This window comes from Podarcis muralis, chromosome 2 (assembly GCF_964188315.1).
Source record: "Podarcis muralis chromosome 2, rPodMur119.hap1.1, whole genome shotgun sequence".
NCBI classification, from domain to species: Eukaryota; Metazoa; Chordata; class Lepidosauria; order Squamata; family Lacertidae; genus Podarcis; species Podarcis muralis.
Genome location: NC_135656.1, coordinates 87,481,777 through 87,499,961, shown reverse-complemented (window position 1 = coordinate 87,499,961; position 18,185 = coordinate 87,481,777). Strand labels below are relative to the sequence as shown.

Genomic DNA, 18,185 nt, shown 5'->3' with positions numbered 1-18,185 from the left:
CTTTCCCCAAATAATTCCTTCCGTTGTTTTGCTTTTTCTAAAGAGCAACACAATAAGGGTAAGTCTCCTTGGCAAGCAGCTTTCTTTTGCTTTAAAGTTACTGTTGGTGCTCACAAAAGCTTTATGATGGATAGTCTTGGCGGCTATTGACTCTGTTTTAGTTGCAGAAGAGGAGGGAATAGTAGCTTTCTTTGCCACACCCCAGAGCAGGATATCACAACAAGACTTGTTTGCTTTCTGCCAGCTTGAGATATACAAGAGAATTCCTGCTGTTCCTGAACCTTGTTTATTATCCAGGGACGCGGACTTATAAAAAATATTGGGGGGGCCCGGGAAAGCTCATGAATAATAAATAAGCTCATGAATATGCAAATAAAGTGGCGCCGCCTCCTCGTGAGCGAATAGGGGAGAGCGTGCTGCGCCTATTAATCAGCTCCAAAGGAAATTGGGTGGAGCTTTTGCTCGGGAGGGAGGGCAGGAGGCATGCAGCCCGCCCCTCCCTGTGCATTTTGGGCTGGGGGAGGGGCGGCGATGGCGCTCTGCTGGAGGGGCGCTGGAGATTATTGGGGGGGCGGAGCCCCCCCAAACGAATTTTTGAGGGGGCTCGGGCCCCCTCAAGCCCCATGGAGTCGGCGCCTATGTTATTATCCCAAATCACAATTTGGTGTGGGTTTCCCTTGCATTGCCATAATGCCTCATAAACAAAAATCCAGTTTATGATGGCTTTTGATTGTTCAAACACACTTGGGGAGTGCATGCCATTAAACCCTCCATCCCATCAACTCAGTTAAATAAAACTACACTGCCGTTATAACAACAGCTTAAGAGATTTGTAATGCTTGCGGGGAGGGGGGATGAAGAAAGGGTTAAATAAAGGGGAAATAATCTCTCCCAACTTGCCCAACACATTTTGCTTACTTTCTGAGGCTGGTAGTTCTCCATGACTATCCCTTAAAAAAACAAAACCTTTTCTTTAAACAATATAGATTATAGGAAGACTTTTTAGGAAAAGGTTTTCCCCAAACTATCTACAACAAGACAGCCATCTCCTTGCTGGATCATGTAGCCAAAGAGATGCCTCTGGAAGCTCAAAAAACAGCCTTCTCTTGTCATTTGTGCCCATTTTTCACATAAAGGCTGTCTCTAAGTTCTATTTTGATATCATAGATCAGGGGTCAGCAAACTTTTTCAGCAGGGGGCCGGTCCACTGTCCCTCAGAATTTGTGGGTGGCCGGACTATTTTTTTTTTGGGGGGGGGGGAATGAACGAATTCCTATGCCCCACAAATAACCCAGAGATGCATTTTAAATAAAAGGACACATTCTACTCATGTAAAAACACACTGATTCCCAGACCGTCCATGGGCCAGATTTAGAAAGCGATTGGGCTGGATTAGGCCCCCAGGCCTTAGTTTGCCTACCCATGTCATAGATGATAACAGCTGTGGATCCTCCACGAATTTGTCTAGAACTTTTGTGATCTCAGTAGCTGGAATACATTACTGTTTCTCTTTTCAATTTTCGAATGTACAGTGGTACCTCAAGTTACATACATTCAGAAGACATCTGAAGGCAGCCCTGTTCAGGGAAGTTTTTAATATGTGACATTTTAGTGTATTTTTTATCTTTGTTGGAAGCCGCCCAGAGTGGCTGGGGAAACCCAGCCAGATGGGCGGGGTACAAATAATAAATTATTATTATTATCATTATTAACCTGAGGTACCACTGTATAGATGAAGTCACCAATACATAAGTGGGCACTGCTGTCTAGGAAAGAGATCCATTGACTGGAATGCATCCAGAGGGCTGTGTCAAAGATAGTTAGAAACCTCGGGACTAAGTCCTACAAGGAGAAAAGGTGTAAGGAGTTGGAAAGCTTGTTGAACCTGGAGAAGAGACAGGGCAGGTGGTAACCCTTCAGGTTTTTTAAGACAGTTATGTAGTAGATGGAGCAATTTCTACACAACAGCCATGTTTAAATATCCGAAGGACTCTCAGCTGCCTCTTCTCTATCTTCTCCAGATGGAGTGAATTTGTCCTCAACTGATTTGGGTCCTACCTTATGAAGCAACAAGGTTCAAGTGACAAGAAAGGAGATTTTGGCCATATGATTGACAGTGGCCTTGCCTTCACTAGAAGGTTTTAGGCAGAGACAGGATGTCCACCAACCAGGGATGATGTAAGAGTAGGTTTCCTGCATCAGCAAGAAGGATGGATTACATTAGCTTTGAGGTCCCTTCCAATTCTACTATTTTAATTACCAAATAGGATTTAAGCTTTTGACTCATCTTTACGAGACGTATGGGAAATGAGCAGCTTGCCACAAGAACTTTATCAAAGGTTTGAACCAGATGGTACGAAAGAGGCAAGCCTTTGGGGAGCCATATGCAGCCAGATTCACACAGTGTCTCCCTGGCATTATCCAATATTCCACATTCTAATATTTCTAACAGTGCCATCTTCCCACGATTGCAAGATCTTTAATTGTTACGACCTGCTATTGACTAAGCTCATTTTAATCACTTCCCCATTTCTTCCGAGTACCAGTGATCAGGGTGTGCATGTGTAAGGTAAGCAATCAAGTAGTAGTAGTAATAATAATAATAATAATAAAAATCTCTCCCAGGACAAAGTATCTCAGTGGCACTTTTGTCAGGGGCAATTTCACCCCCAATACGTTTCTGCCTCCGTTGCAGCTGGCCAGTGCAGAGGTTTTCCACTGTGACTTTGTGAAGTACAAAATATACAGCACCATGAGAAGCATGTAGGCTTTTAAAATGGTAAACATGCCTGTTTGTTTCAAAGATCTGTCACTGGGCTGCTGGGTTGAGAAGCAGGGCGGATCAGATCAGAGAAGAAAAAGACACCCTGTACCTATGGAAAACTGTTTTGGATCAGACAGTTTTTCTTGTGTTTCTCCTCCCCTTATTGTTTGAGGTTTCCTTGTCAGCATCTGTTTCTTCCTCTGCTTGTCCACTTTCCTCTGGGTGAGACTCTGTTCCAGCAGAGCTACATCCCTTTTCGGAAAGGCCATTCAACTGCAATTTCAGAGCCTCAAAGAAATGCTCTAATGAAGAGGCAAGCAATTCCCTGCCTTCCCTGCCCCCCAAAAAGGTTGAAGTGATAATGTTAGGCTTTTATTTCTTTATTCTTCCTCATATGGGGCTCATCCAGACTTACTGTTGTGCCAAGTTTCTAGTCTATGCTTTAAAGAGCCATGTCCAGACCCATTTTTTTTTTTAAAAAAATATTGGTCCTGGTGCTTTCCCCATGAAAACTCTCTCTTTTACTGCTGCATTGGTGCAAACAGCAATTCATGGAAAACCTGAATTGCTATTTGTTCTGATTCAGTCTTAAAGAGTGGGTTTTCATGGAGCAAAAAAATAAAAATAAAAAGGCACTTGGACCCAGTGCTTTAAAGTGTGGGTCTTTGCCTAGGAAGTGTAGGGCAAAAGTTAAGTGTACATAAGCCCATGGTGGTAAGACCTCTGTTGCACAAATTCACATCATGGATCTGTACAGTTATGCAAGGAACAGATCTGCAAAGCAGTGCCTGGACTCTAAAGTAGTCATATCTCAGAATGCAAACCCTGTTTGTGTTGTTCTGAATGTGGAAACACAGCAGAGGGAAAGTACACGGGACATTAGGAGAACAGAGCAGCTCAATCATCACAAATGCAATCACTTTCAGGATACCCACAAGTCAATTCCCTTTGCATAGTGCAGAGACTGCAGAGCCGGACTAGAGTCTGTGATGCAGTCCCCTTGAAACTCCACCAGAGTGCTGGAGCCTCTCGCTGATGGGCTACAGAGTCAGCTAGCCACAGGGCGGGGAGCAAGAGCACTTGCGGTGGGGGGGAGATAAAAGGAGCAGTTTCTGAGGGAGAGCGTTAGATAGGGCTGCATTTAAGATGAGATTTGGGCTGGATTTGAGAAGAGGGTTAGGATTTGATTTGAGATGTTTAGAAAGGTTTCAGGTTGGGAGATAGGGAGTGAAATAGGGAGAAATGGTTCTGAGCTATACCATTTGGAATACCTCAGGTATGGGATTGTAAAGAGAGTGGGTAACTGCAGAGAAGTGCCCCTCACTCATGAACCAAAGTATTAAGTTGTGAAGGAAGCAGTATGGTGCTGAAAATATTTAATTGTAGCATCTAAGTGACAGAAACTGAATTGAGAATGTTACCATCTATTCCAGAAAACTGAACATCTACCACCTGAAGTGTAACAACTGATTTTCAGCAACTGAAGTTTAAGAAGAGCTGTGCCTATAGTGTTGCATTTAAGCCTGAAACACCTTAGTTAGTTAAAGTAAACAAGGTAACTTCTACCTGAAGGAATGCATTTCCTGACCCACTTTGTTTCACAAACCTTTTTGTTGTTGCTTAATAAAACTTTTCCTATTTGTTTGATTATTTTCTGCCTGAGACTCTAATTATCAAGTTTTCCCTCACACAAGTTCCCCACTAGACAATCTGTGGTAAATTGTAGAAATTTGTGTAATTGGGGTACCTTGAGGTGGGTGCACTATAATTAATTGGGGGCAGTTAGCAGGAGTAGATCCACCGCATTATTAATGGGTGGTATTAATTGGGAGGATTCGCTACAGATGCTTTAGCTGAGATTCCTGCATTGCAGGGGAGGTGGGGATTGGACTAGATGACCTAACTGTACAATTCTTTGATTCTTTGATCCTAAAGACTATAGCTGCAATCAAGTGCATTATTAGGAATACTTGAGTCACAATAACTTAAGTCTGTACCTCTCCTATGATCCCAAACCAAAGGTCCCCTCCAAATGAGCTAACATATTCAATTTGTTCCTGTGGGTGGTTTATAGAGACATTAGAACCAAAGAGTCTCTGAATTACTACGCATAGACACAATCCATAAAAATTAAGATGTGACTAAGTCCCAGCGGCTGCTGCTTTGGGTTAAACCACTGTGCCTCTTGGGCTTGCCGATCGAAAGGTCGACAGTTCGAATCCCCACGACGGGGTGAGCTCCTGTTGCTCAGTCCCTGCTCCTGCCAACCTAGCAGTTTGAAAGCACGTCACAGTGCAAGTAGATAAATAGGTACCGCTCTGGCGGGAAGGTAAACGGCGTTTCCGTGCGCTCCTCTGGTTTCGCCAGAAGCAGCTTAGTCATGCTGGCCACATGACCTGGAAAAAAACTGCCTGCGGAAGTGGACAAACGCCGGCTCCCTTGGCCTTTAAAGTGAGATGAGCGCCGCAACCCCAGAGTTGTTCACGACTGGACTTCATTGTCAGGTCCCTTTACCTTTAAGTCCCATTAAAAATCATGGGCCTTTAGTAGGGCTGGCATCAGGGGTAGTCACCTGCCAATGCACTAGGAATCTGCCAAACAACTCACACCTACAGGACGACTACTGCTAACCTCTGGCTTTGCTCCTCCTCCTGCCTGCCCTTTCTGAGCGTGTAAACAGTGTTCAGAGTGAGGAGACAGAGCAGCATCCTCTATTTGCTTTCTGCTTTACCTCTGGGTGCTTGTGCAGTCTAGGCCTGGAAGCGGAGGGCAAGGAAATGTCCGGAGGTGACAGTGAGAAGGATGGGGGCTCTCTCAGACAGAGGAACCCCCCCCCCCCGGAGGACACCTTGCCCAATGCCACACCCAAAGCACCAGGAACCAGCAATGGTCTGCAGCAGGAGTTCCCAGACTATGGTCTGTGGACCGCCAGTAGTACGTGTGCTTCATTCAGGTGATCTATGGCATGTCTGTGGATTTACGGTTGAAGACGGGAGATGGCACATCCATTGCACCAAATATTCATATTGATTTTAATTGCATTCTCATTGCTTCTTTTATTTCTTGTATTGTATTTTACTGCATTGCAATCGGAATTCTGCAGAATTCAAATTGTAATACAATAAAATACAATATACAAGAAATAAAAGAAGCAATAAAAATACAATTAAAAAGCATGCAGCATCTAGCACAGGGCATTACAACAGGCATAAAAGCCATTACGTGGTCCACCAAGACCTTCAGCAATTTCCTAACACTATCAGTAAAGCTAAAACCAAAGGCTTGGCAATCCACTATTACTGACTATAATAATAAAAGATGAATATTTTTTTATCCTCATTTATTTTAGCTCATTTCAGAAGTGCTGCACTGAGATGAAGTCTACAAATGCTAATTTCTGCTCCTCAGGCTATCTTAACCACCCAATAAACCACAGTTTAATAGGGCTGTGCGGATAAGCCATATTATCATTTTTTCCCTCAGAATTTAGATAAATCTGGAGCATATGCTTTGTGACCTGATTCCCATATGTTATAGAGATTGTTAAATTGATGGGTTGGAGTGATTTACAAGGAAATAATTCCAGCAAGAGGAGCTCCGCTGACGTTATAAACCATCTGAGCTGTCATCAACGGTATCGCGGAATGAAATTGTAAATAATTTCAAGACGTCATGGATTTCACACCCCTGGGGTTTCGCTCTTTTTCATGAGCTGTGTCTATATATGAGGCCCAAACTACGTATCACGATTGTGAGGGATGTGTGTGCAAGCAGTAACCCCCCATCTCCCCAGCAACATCAGCCACCGTTGCTTCCTCAGAATTTCACCGCCACTGCTTAGCATGCTTTCTGAAGAACAGGGGCAGGGCAGACGTTGGTCTTTCAAATTTCAGCAGCACCAAAATTCAGCAGTGAGGCATCCCTCATCTTTTACCTTCCATTCTGCTCAGTTCACTACATCATAGTTGTGATCACACTGCCCTAAATCCGCCTCTGACAAGGGTTGGGGAACCTTTCTCAGCCTGAGAGCTGCATTTCCTTCTGGGTAACTTCTTGAGGGCCAGAGGCCAAAGGAGGTGGAGCAATGAATGATAATTCCCCCTTTGTGCAGTGGGCTTACTTTTTACACACATTCACACACCCATCTGAATCCTCCACTCATGGAAGCAAGAGGCATTGTTAGAGTTCAAAAACATATTCCAGACAAAAATACTTGGCGTGTGAAGTAAGGGATGTGGCCTGTGGAGGGGGGAAGTAGCTAGATGGAGAGAAGTGGCAAACTTTGGGCTTTCATATCTTGGCAGCGCCCTGTGCAACGCTAAAATTTAGCGCATCCTGCCTCTCACGCTCTGTTCTACAGCATTGTTTTGGCGACCCCTGCAGGGAAGCGTCCAATGTGACTGCGCCAGTCATGCCATGCTAAAACCGCCTCTGCTTGGAGGGCTACATTTGGCCCTCAGGCTTGAAGTTCCCCGCTCCTGCTGCTGAGGGTGGTGAAACTTAGCAGACATCATCACATTCTTCCTTTACTGGAAGGATTCAGGGAGGAGAGGTGTGGCTGCCAGTGGCACCATTAGTGTAGTAGTTTGGGGTAGAAGCTCTAGGCCCCAATCAACGTAATGAGTAGGAAGGCCTGCAAGTACAGCAGGGCTGGCTTTCCGTATTCTGAAGAGAAACACTACACATTATCGTCTAAAGGAGCCCACCTTCATCCCATGGCATCTAGAGGAGTTGGTCTTGCAAGGCCATTAAAATCCAAGCAGGCCTGGCCCTGCTATAGGGCAGAGTGAAGCAGCCACCTCAGGCAGCAGGTGGTGGTGCAGTGAGCAGTGGCAAAGGAATATTGTGTGTGTGTGTGTGTGTGCGCGCGCGCACACACACACACACACCTGGGGATCTGTCATGAACCACTTAGCTAGCTTGCTGTCCTCAGGTTCAGCGGAAGATCCTGCCCCAATAGCAGTGCTGAATCTTGTTCATTCAGCTCCAAATGTTGTTAGTTTCTGTAAAATGCCTGGGAGGGGCAACACGTCCCTTGCTTCGGAGAGGAAATTGACTTAGGCCAAGTCTAAGTGCCTCACTAGAGGCTGCTGTGGTACCCATGGTTCCCTCATAATGTCTAGAAGTAGGTATTAGTGGACCTTGAGAGATATCAAAGGAATTTTACCTAAAGCAAAACAAAAACAAAGTGAACTTAGAAGTTTTCCGTCAGGTGAAATGAAGAGAGTTTAAATATGACTAATGCAGTTCCTCATGATGACAGTTCTACCAAAACAAAACAAAAAATGCTATTGGATTTTGCCTCAGAACAAATTGTGCATCTAAATAATGTAGAGGGCGTCTAAAATAGTTTGAATAACACTACCGGAATTAGTCAGGGGGTGGACTGGCTTTATAAGCTTCCTAGATGGTAAACCTCCTGGGAAACCTGCTATAAAGTCCACAAGGGAAGAGCAGTGAAGAAGAATAAATGAATAATACATTTTGACCCCTTAGATCTTCAGTGGAGGCATTTCTTCTGCACCAGCCCCACTCAAGGCTACCTTGGCAACCATAGCGGCAAGTCCTTCTTTGTGGTGATGCCATAATTATGAAAAGCTCTCTTTCACTTGATCCACTTAATCCAGTTTGGGTAAACTTCAGGAAAGCTCCTGTACCTGTTAGTGACTATTTGGCAGGCGCAGTTGTGAAACAAGTACAAAAACTAGGGTAGCACCACTGACCAGTAAAAAATAAAAGGAAAAAAGGAACCCCAGTTGTTAGAAATATAGTTTATTCTTGGCCCAACATGAAAAATTAACAGTGTATTCTATATCTAATTTTTTGTATTGGGTTTTATAGACAAGAATAATGTTATACAAATAAGTATACCAAGTTTTCTCATGTCATTTGTATATCACAAAAATAGCATAATAAATGTGGAAAAATATCTACAACATATGTTTCATTATTAGTGGTCAGTGTATAAGTTCTTGGTTCATTAATTGGTTTAAACAATTAGGAAGAAGGGGAAAAAGAAAAGGGGGAGAGGGAATGGTGAGTGGGGTGGGGTTGGGTGGTCATGCTTCTATTATTCTACTTGGGGGGGGGGGTTGTGTCAGTGCTATTCACTTGTATTTCCTTGGTGGTGAGAGAGGTCGGGGGTGGCTTAGGGTGTGGTTGGTTGGCTGTAGTGAGAATTGTTTTTGTATGTGGGTGGGGTGTGAGTGTGTATTTTTGATCAGGTTAGCCAGATTGATTTGTACGCTGTCATGTGATTCTTGTCTTCTTGGGCTGTGTATGTGATAAAGGGAAACCAAATTGGGGTGAAGGCGTCTTCTTCTATTTGTCCCCGTGTCAGTTTCAGTTTATTAGTTAGTTTTTCTAATAAGGCTGTTTCCCATACTCTTTGATACCATTGGTCCATGCTTACTCCTGGCAGGTCTCTCCAGTGTCTGGCTATGATGTTTCTGGCTGCTGAGAGTAGGTGGGTTCTTAGCAGTGTATTCTAATGACAGTTCTCAAGTCCAATATATACTGCAGCAACACCTGCACAATTGTGAACCCTAGTTTGGTTTAGCAAATGGATGACGCTGGGACATAAGAATGGATGGATAGATAGATGGATGGGTGGCTACTAATATGTTTATACCAATTAGTATAAACACTGACAACTGGGAAACACTGACCTGCGAGCACTCCAGTTGGAGAACTGCCTTTACCAAAGGTGTCATGGGCTTTGAAGACACTCAAACTCAGGATGCAAGGGAGAAACATGCTAGGAGGAAGGCACGCTTGGCAAATCCACACCGTGATCAACTCCTGCCAGGAAACCAATGTCCCCACTGTGGAAGGACGTGTGGATCCAGAATTGGCCTCCACAGTCACCTACGGACTCATTGTTAAAACCATGTTTATGGAAGACAATCTTACTCGGCTACAAGTGATCGCCAAAGAAAGAAGACTAATTTGTCCCCCTCTCTCTTTCTTACATGCAATCAATTGTTCTTCTGCCTATTTCATCTCTACTCTTTTTAAAAAATAGAAAGTGTCGCGCTCATGTCAAAGATCCTTTGGTCAGTCTTGAGTTTATTTAATTTTCTGCTTTGTTCCTAAATGCTCATTTGAAAGACTTGGCCAAGCATTAAAAAAAGAAAGAAAAAGAGTAAGGGCTTTACTGTAAAATTTTATGGGGAATTTGGGCAGGAATGTCAGAGCAGGAAGTCACTTTGCAGAGATAAAATGAACTACAGTGTAATGATTCAAATTACTCTCCCTCCACCTCACCAGATGAAACCAATAGCCCAGAGCTACTGGGATGCCCAATCAATAGGTCAGAATTTTTACCGTATAAGTTTTGTTATCACCCATAAATGTAATTCAGTAAAGTAATATCTGGCAGACAGACATTGGCATGAGAGGATAGGACCTGGCCCAGTGTGTAGGAAGTGACAGTGGTTGACTCAAATCTGAGCGCCCAAAGTTCAATTACCTTCATCCAGCCAGGTGCATCCACTTAGAAGCCCTCTCTCTCTCTCTCTCTCTCTCTCTCTCTCTCTCACACACACACACACACACACACACACACACACACACAGAAACACAAACACACAAGCCCATGTGATTCCCTGCTGGGACCCTGCTCAGATAATCCTAGTAAGATGCTCAACAATTACACTGATCAGCTGTTCATGAGATGGACAGATATCTACTTTGGGCGTGATCTAGCTAAAACACTGTTCTACTAAAAAAAGAGAAAGATCTTGCAAGCCAGAAGTATGCCCACCCTTGCTGTAAAACTCTATTCTGAAAATCATCAAGCCTTAGAATTCAGCACCTGTCACATATCTGAAGGTTATCTACTCCTGCCTTTGTTTGCATTCAGTCATTCCCCTATGGTTGCCATTCAAAGCATTGCAGAGAGGCAAGGCAAATTTCGATCCATTTCCTTCAGAGCACAATGAAAGCATTTAAAAAGAAAAAGAGAAAAAGTGTTGACTATCTGGAGACTGAATCAAAGTCAAGCAAAAGTGGCAGGATGCTTTGGAGAATGGGAGGGAGGGTACAAGTTTAAAGAGAAAGTACCTGAGCCCATGACATAAGCTTCAAGGAAAGAGAAGGAACTATGCCCAAAAGCTCTTCCCATTTCAAGCCATAAAGGACAATGACTTTGCATATAGGGACATAGGAAGCTGCCTTATATTGAGTCAGATGATTGGTCCATCTAGCCCAGTATTTTCCACACTGACTGACAGCAGGCTTTCAGGCAAGAGTCTCTCCCTGTCTTACCTGGAGATGCTGGGGACTGAGCCTAGGAACTTCTGTCACTGAGCTCCGCCCTTCCTTTTTAAGGTATATCTTGCATAAACCAAAGCAAGCACCCACGAAAGTGTGGCAGTTGAGAGCATCTCCCACTCCCCCAATACAAAAGCAGGAACAACTAAAGACAGGAATGAACTCCCATAAGCCCCAGCTAGCAAGGCCAGCAGTCAGAGATGATGGGAGCTGTAGTCTACCAAAGTCCGCATGTTTCCCATTCCTGCTTTGAGAGCAGCCAGAACAGGGTTTTTTTAAATAGCAATAGCTATCACAAGGAGCAATTGGGTTCTGCTACAGAGAAATTCCATCAGTTACCAAGTTGATCTTAATATTTCAGAGATTACTTTTTCCTCTTTGTCTGTATGCTGCAGTTTCTTTCCCCTGAACATATTATACAGTTTCCTTTCCTGGATCTCACCTGGGGGAACATACACGCACAAACACCACCAATTATGGCAGAGGTTAAGAGGTTCTTGGAGGACCCTGTCTTCAAGGAAGGCCTCTCTAGCCAATTATTTCTACTCTGGAGGATAAAGGTCTTTTACTCAAAATCCTAGAACTATCATTTTTTGTTCCGCTTTCACACCGATGATTGAAATAGCTGCAATAACTTCATAACTCAGTCTTATGGGCAGCACTGCTGGGGGAATCCCTGCCGCATGAATCCGATGGAAGCACTGCCTTTCCCCACTGCTCTCACCCCCCCCCCCCCCGGCAGTTCATCAGACATTTCCTCAGGGATGTGTTATCATCAATCTATCAGATGCCACGCAGAAAAGCATTTGGGGGTGGGAAGGGGAGCAAGGAAGCCCTGCAATCATAACTTAAGGAAGGACCTTATGGGGAGTACTATGTTGCTCAATGGTAGAACATCTGCTTCACACACAGACTCCATGGTTTATGCATTCTCTTTGGTTCATGAGGGTCTTTCACAGTCCAAGGTTCAATTCCTGGCATCCCCAGGAAGGGCTGGGAAAAGCTCCCTGCCTGCGACCCTGGAGAGCCACTGCCAGTCAGAGTAGGGAGAACAGAGCTAGGTCTCAGTACAAAGCAGCTTCCTACATATCACAGAAGCAGCAAATGGTGCAGGTATTGCAATAATTATACTGTTGCCCTCTGCTAGAAAGGGCCCAAGTCAGGATGGGTAAAGTGATGAAAACCAGAGACATAAGAGGCAATTGATCTCTGAACCCTGGCTATTGCAATATGGCACTTTGGCCCTCCAAATGTTGTGGGGAGTCCACCTCCCATCAACACCAAATCAGCATTGACAACGAATTCCTTTATTCATAGAATTGTAGAGTTGGAAGGGACCACAAGGGTCATCCAGTCCAACTCCCTGCAATGGAGCAATCTTTTGCCCAACACGGGACTTGAACCCACAACCCTGAGACTAAGAGTCTCATGCTCCACCAAGGGAGACCATCCACATCTGGAAGCCCACATAAGAAGAGCCCCTGCTGGATCAGGCCGGAGGCCCAGCCAGCCCAACATCCTGTTTCTGGCAGCGGTTACCCACGGAAAGCTCGCAAAGAGGACTTGAGTGCAAGAGCTTGCTCCTCGTTTCCGCGCATTGGGAAAACCCGTTCACACGGGCAGTTTTAACCCTTTTCCTGCCTGCCTGCCTGCCTTCCTCCTGCGTCGATTAAGCCTCTTTCGCTCTGCGGAGCCCAAGGCCGGCGAGTGCAAAGGAAGCGCCACCCCACTCCCCAATTAACCTCCGCCGCGAATGCGCTCCCCGGGCGCACTGCAACGCACACACACATACACAAACTGCAGCGAGACAGCCTCAGCATAACAAACAGCGCACTGTGTGTCACCCGGGTCCTCCAAAGCTGCTGGCTCCTCGCCGGACCGGCAGGGCTGTGCCAGCCGCGGAGAGATCCGTTCAACCGGGTTGTGTGGAGAGGAAGAGAAAATAGGGGGGAAAGTTGGCACCGCCGATCCTTCGGGTCACAGGCGGAGCCCGGGGAGCCCATCATCCCGCTGGCGGGTCAGCTTGGGAAGATGGCCAGGCACACACCCCTCGACACACACGAATCCTGGAAACTTTAGTGTCCCCCCCCCTCACAGAGCTATAATTCCCAGCACCCTTAGCAAACTACTATTCCAAAAAATCTTTGGGTTGGGGAGCTGGACGCGCTCTAAACGCCTGCTGCGTATCTGTCCAGCCCAGGTTGGGAAGGGGAAAGTCCTCAGAGGACGACAAACTCTCGGCTCCATAAAATTAGCAGGTCGTTAAGAAGAGGACACTTGGGGCGCGGAGGACTCGGGGGACCTGGCGAGGCTCCGCTTCCCGCTCTTGTGTGCGCGCCCGGGGCGCGGGCGGAGAAGGGAAGCGGGTCCTTCCTCGCCAGGGCAAGAGCTCTGCTCTCGCCGACCCTCCCCTCTCTCGATTCTGCGAAAGAAACGACGGGCGGACTGGAATCGATTACCAAACCGGGTAGCGGGATCGAACAATCGATCGATCGGATATAACCCTGGCGGGGTGGGTGGGAGAGGAAGAGTAAACGCCTCCCGCAGGAATGAGAAAGAGGCAAACTCTGTTGAGGAATCCCTGTCCCTCAGCACGTCTGTTTTGGAAGGGAGTCCCCCGATCCCTGCCAGAGTTTTCCCCGGGCTCCTCGACTCGCGCCCGGCCAGGAAGTATTCCTCAGGCGCCGGGGTCGCCCTCGGGAGCCCCTTCTCCTCTCCAGGTCGCGTTCCAGGTCCTTACCTGCGTGGCTCATCTTCCGGAGTCTCGGCCAAAGCGCTCGACTGGCTGCGTCCCTCTTGGCCGCCTCCCCGGCTTCAAATCATGTTCTCCGCCTGGCAGGCGCTCAGGGCTGCTCCCTAAGCCGGAGCCCCCGGGCTGCTAAAGTTCAGGTCGGGGCATGGAGGGACTGGGGAAAGGGGGCGGGGAGGAGATCTCTCCAGCCAAGTTGCAAGCGACGGGAGGGGATGCGAGGAGAGAAAGAGACGCGAGTTGCCACAGCAGAAATCTCTCTCCCTCTGTCTCCAAAAGTGTCCGGACGGAGCCTCTTGGACAGGGATTGGGTGTGGGGGGGATCAGTGCCTCGGGGAGCCCTGGTGGCCCTGCCCCATCGCCGCTCTCAGCTCGCTGCAAGTGGAAGGTCCGTGGTCGCTGCGCGCCGTGCGATGCCCAGGGCTGCTGCTGCTGCTGCTGCTCTTGCTGGTCTCCCCCTGCTGTTGCTGCTGCTCCGGCCGGCAGGCATTTCCCTTCCTTCCCTGCAGAGGAAGCCCTTTTGCTCACGCAGAGATTGAAAGGCAGCAAAGAAACAGAGGCGGCGGCGGGCGGGGGGAGAAGAGCGCGGGTGCCAAAACAAGCGGAGATTTAAAGAGACCGCGGAGATTAAAAAAAAACAACCAAAACCCACGAGGAGAGGGAGAGAATAGGAGGAAACGACACCGCCGCCGCCGTCCCACTGCTAAACAGACGCTGGGCAGGTTCAAAGCAAGAGGAGAGGAATTGTGCGCGTTCCCAGTCCGGGCGACTGTCTCGGGTTGCTCCGCGGAACTCCCCGCGACAGGACTGTCGATTACTAAGGAAGCAATATTTGGGAGGAGGGGAACTAGGGGTGGTTATTGGCTACTGGCAGCAACTCCGTCTTCAGATTACACAAGACGTTCGTGTTCATCTGACAAAGAACCCTGTGTGTGAATATGTAGGTGCATAGGCACACTAATATATTTTTATCTTCTTATTCTCCGCCCCCCCCCCCAAAAAAAACCCTGAGGAGCGATCTGTGATGTCACCCCCTGGGCGCGCACACATTTTCACATACACTCGTACTGACCAGTTTTAGCACATCGTACTGGCGGAAGAACATTTTTGCAGGATTTCCAATAATCCCCAAAAGTCGCGGCCGTGAAATCCCCAAGCCCACTCAGGAACGTTGCGGCTCGCCTTTGCGATCCTAGAAGCGCGCTGTGCTGCGATCCCCAAACGTCCTGTTCTAGATGCGCCCCGTTCCGCCACCGTGGCTTGTAGGCTCCTCAACCGCGGTCCCGAAGCCAACTAAGCTGCTCTCATCGGGCCGCTGAGGGACTCCTAGGAGCCGCATTCCATCCAGTGCTTCGATTTCCTCACCCAAAGACGCGCAATCCCGTGTGAACGCGTTTGCTCCTTTTCTTTTTATAGACGCGCTCCTTTAAAACAAGTCGCTTGCATTGATCCCGAGCCTGTCCTCGTCAACACCGAAAGTCACCAGGCTCAAGCCTAACACGTCTACTCTGAAGTAAACCCTACTGATTTCACTTACTCCCGGGCAGCTGCCCATAAGGTCAGTTCCTTATTTCAGTGAGATATTGCCTCCTGGGGCAATACGTACAGGATTACAGCCTTAAGCGCCTCTAGGATCGCAGCCTACAACCGAAGTGTAAAAAGCCAAAGGGACGCGACAGTTGTCTGAATTGTCCCCCAACCGCATCCCTTAATTGTAGGAGGCGCAGGCCCAGGGACATAAGCCGGAGGTGCTTTTGCGCTGGTGGAAGTGGGAAGGGCAAGGGCAGCCGCCCTCTACGCCAGAGGAGAGCATCTCCGTTGGGAAAAGGAGGGGAGACAGCGGGATTTACCTGGAAGCCGATCTCTCCTGCCACAGCTCCCGCGGCGCGGTGAGGAGAGAAGAAGGACTGGAAACAAGTGCGCAAAGCGGCTCTCTTGGAGAGGAGCTGTTCCTTGCGCCCCATCAGCCCCGGGAAGGGCGAGCGAAGCGTTTTAAAGCGCGCTTTGGGGCCGTCGCCACCCCCACCCGTTTCGCGCACTCCTGTTCTTTCCGAGGATGACATAATTTCCTCCTCCTCCCATCACCATCCAGCCTCATTGACAAATCCCGACTGTCAATCTGGCTCCTGCCCATTTCACAGAAGTTTTGGAGAAAATTCGCCGGAGGCTAAGGGCGCTTCCAGACTACCGGATTATTGACTATCCATCCTGATTGGTTTCGAAGGAGAGGGCTGTTGGCTTGCTGAGCACTCATAGAATCAGAACTGTCGAGCTGGAAGGGACCCGACGGGTCAACTAGTCTACAGTGCAGGAATCACAGCTAAATCACATTCACTCTGATTTGTTTGCGGAGAGGCTAGAAGGCTTCAGTGTTCGATGAGCATTAGCTGCGATTTCTTTGCCCCATCTCCACTATAAAGTAGTAGCACAGCACAGTCATGTCTCCCCCCCCCAAGAACCCTGGGAACTGTAGTTTGCAAAGGGTGCTGAGAGTTGTTAGGAGCCCCTCCCCCATTCCCCTCTCTCACAGAGGAGGTAGAATTGCCAGAGCTGTTTAAGGGTCAATCCCTCTTGCAAGGGAACTTTGGGAACTGTGATTTTCTGAGAGGAACAGCAACCTGGAACTTCTGAAGTCTGGGGGAAGCAGTAACTGAAGAGAGGCAGCAACCACACAAAGCACAAATACATCCCATCAAGCATCACTTGCTAGTGTGGACAGGAAATGCCATATAGATTTTAATGGAAAGTGCTCATGTGTGGACAAAAGTGCACACAGAAAAATAACTCAGAAGAAGAAATAATTTATAGGCCACCCTAGGCAGTTTCCAACACACAAAACACAAAAAACCTCAAACATTTTAAACCTCCCTGTATGTATTCTAAAGGTTATATGGTTACTCATCTCCATGACATCTGATGGGAGGGTGTTCCACAGGACGGGTGCCACCACCGAGAAGGCTCTCTGCCTGGTTCCCTGTAACTTCACTTCTTGCAGTGAGGGAACTGCCAGAAGGCCTCAGAGTTGGACCTAAGGGTCCAGGCTGAATGCTGGGAATGGAGGCGCTCCTTCAGGTATTCATGGCCAAAGCTGTTTAGGGCTTTAAAGGTCAGCTCCATCACTTGGTGTGGGAATGTACTGGGAGCATACACATCCTCTCAGTGAGAGGCCAATAGTGGGCAGGGCACCATTATTGATCAGCCATTCACTCATGGGGGCAAACCACTAATGTCCAGTCTCAATTTCCCATCTTAAAAGTAGGATTAATGATGCCAATAGTGAAGGTAAACAGAACAGGAATCCTAAGGAACCAATGGCAATACACTTTGAGGGAATGACTGCTATTGGGAGTCACCAATTTGATTGTTCTCTTTGTCCATGGAGTTTTCTTGGCAGGGATACTGGAGTGGCTTGCCGGTTCCTGCTCCAGGTGGATCACGTTTGGTCAAAACTCTTCACTATGACCTGTCCATCTTGGGTGGCCCTGCATGGCATAGCTCGCATGAGTTTGACTAAACTGCGGGAGGCAGTGGAAGACAGGAGTGCCTGGAGTGCTCTGGTCCATGGGGTCACAAAGAGTTGGACACGACTAAACAACAAACAACAATTTGATTGTGGGAAACGGCTTAAGACCACTTGCTATGCATTAGCTTTCAGAAGTATGGTAGTTGAGTGTTTTCTAGTTATAATGATTTGGGATTCCCCATTCATTCCCTTCTGTTCTTTTCCTCAATTTGCATGCATGCTTAACAAAATCCCAAGGAGGAGGAATTTCATTTGTCTAAGGATTGCTCATGCGAATAAGGACCTTTCCATGCAACTGGTTCTAGCACAATAAGTGCTCATTTCTTGGGTAAGGTCTATGTGGTTTCCTAAAGGATATGCTTCTGTTAGCACATCCTTTTTTAAAAAATAAAATGTGATCACTAGATGGAATGTGGTTGTGGGAGGCTAACAGGAACCTACTGAATACCATTTCCAAGGCAATTAGTGACCAAGTAATTCTCCCCCATCCCTGTCCCAGCGCCATTGTTGAAATGAAACTCTTTATTAAAAATATTTTTATATATTCTTTTTTTTGCAGGCTGTTTTCCATTTTCCTAGCCCCAAGTGACAGATTTCCTGTTTGCCTATTCAGATTTTGGTCAGTGTCATTTGCATTGCTGTTTCTCAGCGGTGCCAGTAGCTTCCTTCAGTTAGACTCTATATAAGCATTTTTCATCCATTTGTATTTTGCTCGCAGCTACCCTGTATTATGGTTTCTATAGTCTTAAGGCTGCATAAACAGCTACTTGTTGTGCATGCACGAGTCATCTGTGAGTACGAAGACATTTTAATACAAAAATATTGAAATGCTATGAAAATGCTGACGTAGCGAGAACACACCATGCACGCTCATG

At 47.0% G+C, this 18,185-nt stretch overlaps 1 protein-coding gene across 4 annotated transcripts in view; it reads right to left on the bottom strand.

Moving 5' to 3' along the window:
- FGD5 (FYVE, RhoGEF and PH domain containing 5) overlaps window positions 1-15,800 on the bottom strand; it is a 141,253-nt gene extending 125,453 nt beyond the window's left edge. The window contains exon 1 of one of the 4 annotated variants that reach the window (XM_028719266.2): window positions 15,638-15,800. Coding sequence is in view for 3 of the 4 variants with exons in the window: in XM_028719264.2 (XP_028575097.2) it covers window positions 13,779-13,791 (13 nt within the window). In the remaining variant the exon portion in view is untranslated. Of the gene's footprint in view, window positions 1-13,778; window positions 14,446-15,637 lie in introns of those variants that run through there. The other 3 variants (XM_028719264.2, XM_028719265.2, XM_028719263.2) reach the window with 3 other exon arrangements.
- Between the last annotated feature and the right edge of the window lie 2,385 nt (window positions 15,801-18,185).